At 33.9% G+C, this 4922-nt stretch overlaps 1 protein-coding gene across 4 annotated transcripts; it reads left to right on the top strand.

Annotated features, from left to right (window-relative positions):
- The first annotated feature begins 1077 nt into the window (after window positions 1-1077).
- Window positions 1078-3186, top strand: LOC116171291 (mitogen-activated protein kinase 15-like). 4 transcript variants are annotated; one of them, XM_031488068.1, is made up of 7 exons: window positions 1078-1288; window positions 1364-1674; window positions 1722-1928; window positions 1985-2125; window positions 2172-2311; window positions 2358-2556; window positions 2608-3186. In XM_031488068.1, the coding sequence occupies exons 2-7, from the start codon at window positions 1415-1417 to the stop codon at window positions 3182-3184; spliced, it is 1524 nt and encodes a 507-aa protein (XP_031343928.1). In that variant the 5' UTR covers window positions 1078-1288; window positions 1364-1414; the 3' UTR covers window positions 3185-3186. The 4 variants fall into 4 exon arrangements, with proteins under 4 accessions (XP_031343928.1, XP_031343911.1, XP_031343935.1 ...); XM_031488051.1 differs by having other exon boundaries at window positions 1078-1277; window positions 1328-1674; XM_031488075.1 differs by having other exon boundaries at window positions 1078-1277.
- The last annotated feature ends 1736 nt before the right edge of the window (window positions 3187-4922 follow it).

Consider the following 4922-nt stretch of genomic DNA (forward strand, 5'->3'; position numbering starts at 1 on the left):
GCCTCCGGTATCCCTGTAGTCAGGGGTGCCGGAGGAATGAAACACGTTGGCCTTTTTCCTTTTTCCTTTAGTCCTCATTTATTTTGTGTTGTTCCCAAATTAGACGAAATTTTGAAACACCCCTAAAATTTTAGTGTGATACAAATTTGAGATTATTTCCCTGTAACATCCTTCGGAAAGAGATTTAATTTGCGTAAAAATCGTTAGTTCTCATTTATTTTGTGTTGTTCCCGAATTAGACGATTTTTTGTAACACGTCTAAAATATTAGTAAAAAAATGTACATTTTTTTAAAGATATCTAATTTATAGGTACTTATTCGCTTACATGCGTTATTTTCCAGATAGGGTCAATACAATTCATGGAATGATATTACTGGGTTAAAAAAAATATATACGTCTTATTAAAAACTGGGAAAAGTGAAATTATTGAGGATTGGCCGTTGTGACAATGATTTGCGTTTTCTAATGGATGTTTAATTATATATGCATATTCGTCACAATGACTAATGACCTGGGTAAATTAGCGTAATTACTTGTTACTTTATACAATGGTTGGGCAGGTAAATTCTTCAATCTTTGTTTATTCGTTACCATTTCATTATACAAGTAAGTATTATGCAACCCGTCAAATAGAATTAAAATTTAAGTGGAATACACCCTTAATACATTTTTGCTCTTAAATAATTTGGGGAGTCAATAATCGCATCATGTTATGAATTTTACATTGAAATCCCTATGATGCGTTAAGCAAGTCACCACCCTGTATAAAAATAAACAGCGACTGTATTACAACAACAAAAAAGTTTATTGGAGACGACCCTCATCTGTATGTAGGTATGTAATTATGTATAAATAGTAGGTAGGTATATAGCAACTACGAAAAAATTGCCTATATAATGCAACATCACGAGGTTCTTCTTTCACGAACTACTAAAATTTTTGAATTAAGAGTGGTCTATAACTCTACATGTGTGCCGAACGCGTCTTTAACATAAAGAAATGAATGTGTATTATGTATATGATTTTTACATAAAAAAATTGAATATTGAATGGTATAAAAGGTATGCGCATTCGCCCCTTTCCAGTTGCTATGACAACTAACAGAAAACTTAAAATGTCATGAATAACAAACCTATTTCCCTTTTATTTACTTCTTATTTAATGATTAAACAAAGCACCAGTTTGTGATGGATTTCATTCAATAATGGGAGGTAATGCATTTCGAGAGGAGACAAAATAATCAAAGGATGCTCCTCACTGAAATGGATTGTTTGATGTAAGTGTGAAGTAAGCATGACATTTTTACAGATTTTAATTTTATAACAGGTAACAGGGTTACCTACTAACAGAAATATTTTTAAGAACTTTTTAAAATTCGTCTGATTTACCTACCTACTATTACATAAAAATAATATGGCACACGTAAAAGATAAAATGTCTGAGATTGACGATCACATTTTGAAACGGTTTGATATTCAAAAGAGACTCGGCAAAGGAGCTTACGGTATAGTTTGGAAAGCAATTGATAGAAAAACTAGAGAAGTCGTGGCTGTGAAGAAAATATTTGATGCGTTTCGTAATCAGACTGATGCTCAACGAACATTTAGAGAAATTATGTTTTTAAAATCATTTAAGGATCATCCTAATATAATTAAACTTCTTAGTATTCACAGGTAAATCTTTGGTAGTTGAAAGCACTAATTATTATTCTACTTATTAGAGCTGCCAATAATAGAGACATATATTTGGGTTTTGAATATATGGAAACTGACTTACACAATGTTATTAAAAGGGGAAACATTCTAAAAGACGTTCATAAGCGCTACATCATGTACCAAATGTTAAAAGCAACTAAATACATCCATTCAGGAAACGTTATCCATAGGGATCAAAAACCAAGCAATGTGTTACTGGATAGCTTGTGCAGGTAGGTATGGGCGATTCCTTCTATGGGTTAAAATAATTAGGTATGTAATCAATTAGGTGCAAAATAGCAGATTTCGGGTTAGCACGATCCTTAACCCAATCCCTTGGAAATAGTCCAAATGACACAGATCCTACACTCACTGATTATGTCGCGACAAGATGGTACAGAGCACCAGAAATTTTAATCGCAAACAGAAAGTAAGGTTCCAATTATTCGAACGAGAAGTAAAAATTATGTTTATAGATACACTAAAGGAATTGATATGTGGAGTTTAGGCTGTATTTTAGCGGAGATGGTCTTGGGAAAACCAATTTTTCCAGGAACTTCGACGGTAAACCAGGTGGAAAAAATAATGGCGTCTATTCCAGTACCATCACAAGAAGGTAGAAATATTCTGAAGTAACACGTTGAAACATAGCTTGTTTATAGATATTGCACTGGTATGTTCATCTGGTGTGGGTGAATGTATGATCAAAAATTCAGCATCCTTGCAAAGAATCCCATTGAAATTACTATTAGGCTCTAATGTCTCAGAAGATTCTTTGGACTTAATTAACAATCTTTTAATATTTAGCCCATACAAAAGACTTACTGCCGAACGAGCCTTAGAACACTCGTATGTGTCTAGGTAACGATATGCTTCACTAAATAGTTACTGAACTGACGTCCTTTAATCTAGATTTCGTAATACCAACGAAGAAATAGTGATGAATATCAATGTTATTCCACCACTGAACGATGACATTCGTTTGACTGTAGACGATTACCGTAATAAATTATATGAAATCATGTCTACACACCACCACATTCGACCAACAAAATCATTATTATCGAGACCTTCATTAAAAGTTAATTCCGACATGAAGACGGATAAACAAGGGAAGCTTTACAAAGATATTAATAATTACGCTAAATCCAATTATTACGATAAAGAAAGATCTTTGGCAACACTTGTGGAACCTAAACTAGGCCACGCAAAGGGAAAACTCAAACACAACATTCAAGCACGTTCTGAACCAAAGATATTAAAAAAATTTAATATGCTACCTCAAGAACTCAATGGAATCAAATCTACGTCTGATTATAAAAAGTTCAACAACTCTTCCTGTGATTTTCTAACACGTGAGAGGGGCACAACCAAAGCATTAAATTCAAAAAGTAATGTGTATGTGCCATCCTTTAACAGCTTCAATTCCACTCATGGTATTATAACGCAAAGTGCCTTAATGGAACTGCGAGCTGCCGGGATGCGATAATTGATTTAGTACTTTGGGAGGGACTTTTTTAATACTGGGATTTAAACACCATTGTGCATGTTTACACAGTATTACGGATCACTTTTTTGATCTTTGCGATTGTTTGACAGTATTTATATACAACATTTTGCACTGAATGTATAATTCATACTTGAATATATATCAATTTTTACTTTTTTATTAGTTTTTGTATTAGATCTAATAATAAAATCTCCGAAATGAATTCGTAATTTATTTATACTTCACAAAGCTATGTCAATATGATCGCTTTTAGCAAAGAATAATTGCATACTCCTTGCCTTTCACTTGTCAGCGACATCATTTGTTCGACGATGTGCCACATTCTTGGAAATAGACTTCTGATGGGATGCTCTTCTAGTAGGTACCTATTTTAAAAACATTCGCTTTTGGAAATGGCTACAATGTGCCAGAAAAGGTGCCAAATCTGCCAAATAAGGTCGATGGCCCAACTTGGCGATTTGTTATTTAACAAAAAATGTGAGAATGCTACAAATGGCATCAATGTATATGCATATTTATTTCCAAATAATTAACGATAAATTTTTGAAATTGATTAATTTATAACAGTCAATTTTAATACATATCACCTACACTCACTAATATTTCACTTTTCGAATGCTCCCGAATATTTTAGAATGATTTGAACAAACAAGTCATATTTTCCGAAAAAAATGTGTCACATCCGCTTTTGTTGCTTCTCTCCGATGACTAATCTTTTACGGCGCCTCGATGTCTATCGGGATTTCTAGAATAGTTGCTACATCATGATGATAAAAGAATTTTTACTTTTCTGATTTTGACTTGCCGCTGCCATACAAAATATAATTAAGTGCCTATTTTATTTGAACACTTGACTTGCTCCATCGCAAAGAGGAGTTCAATTAACTGGATTTATGTATTTATTTACAGAACTGCCCAATGATTAAATAACTGTGAGAATCCGTATAAGTAATTGGTAGAACAGCCTTGTTCAGACCCCCCACATTTAAAAATAAATTACATAAATGCGACAGTTGAACAGTATAGTTGCATTTTGAAATCGATACAGTGGATTGTCTTCTTGAAGCTCGGCTAGCCCTTGTTGAAATTTTCTTTGCCTCAAGCAAACAGGTCTAGGAACATAAAAAACTAGGTAATTGACGTTTATTAATTTAAAGGTTTGACAGTCTTCCATCGTGTGTCACCGGACAATTTCGGACAGACTCGTTTACCCTGAAATTCACATACCCAGGCGATGTATTTTTGACCATATTTTATTTATGTGCCTTATACACCGATGCGTCAAATTTTTTTTATTTTGATTTATGTCATTAATTTTTATTATAAGTACAGGAAACAGAGAGCAAGACGAAAATTATTCGTTACATGATGAGGAAACCCGTTCGCTAGCTGAATTTTGTTACCGTGTGATTTTTAGAAGTGAGGATTGTTTGAATTTCGCGCTTAAAAGTCTAGTATTTTTTGCAGTATTAAATTGGTGGTGCTAATTGGTGTAAGAAACGCATAAACGGCGTGTGTGTAATTAAGACGGTGTTGCCTATATGAGAAAACTAGTATAGTAAATAATGTAACCATGCTCTTTATGACAGATTCCCCGACCCTTTTGGTTTGTTGAACTAATTTGCAGCGGGATTTGAAAATCCGAGCCACCCCCAAGGCGACGCCAATGTCTCTTCGTAATATTGTGGATTTCTCCCACCAACGCGCATGCGTTTCA

The sequence above is a fragment of the Photinus pyralis genome, unplaced genomic scaffold (genome assembly GCF_008802855.1).
Source record: "Photinus pyralis isolate 1611_PpyrPB1 unplaced genomic scaffold, Ppyr1.3 Ppyr1.4_LG1, whole genome shotgun sequence".
NCBI lineage: Eukaryota > Metazoa > Arthropoda > Insecta > Coleoptera > Lampyridae > Photinus > Photinus pyralis.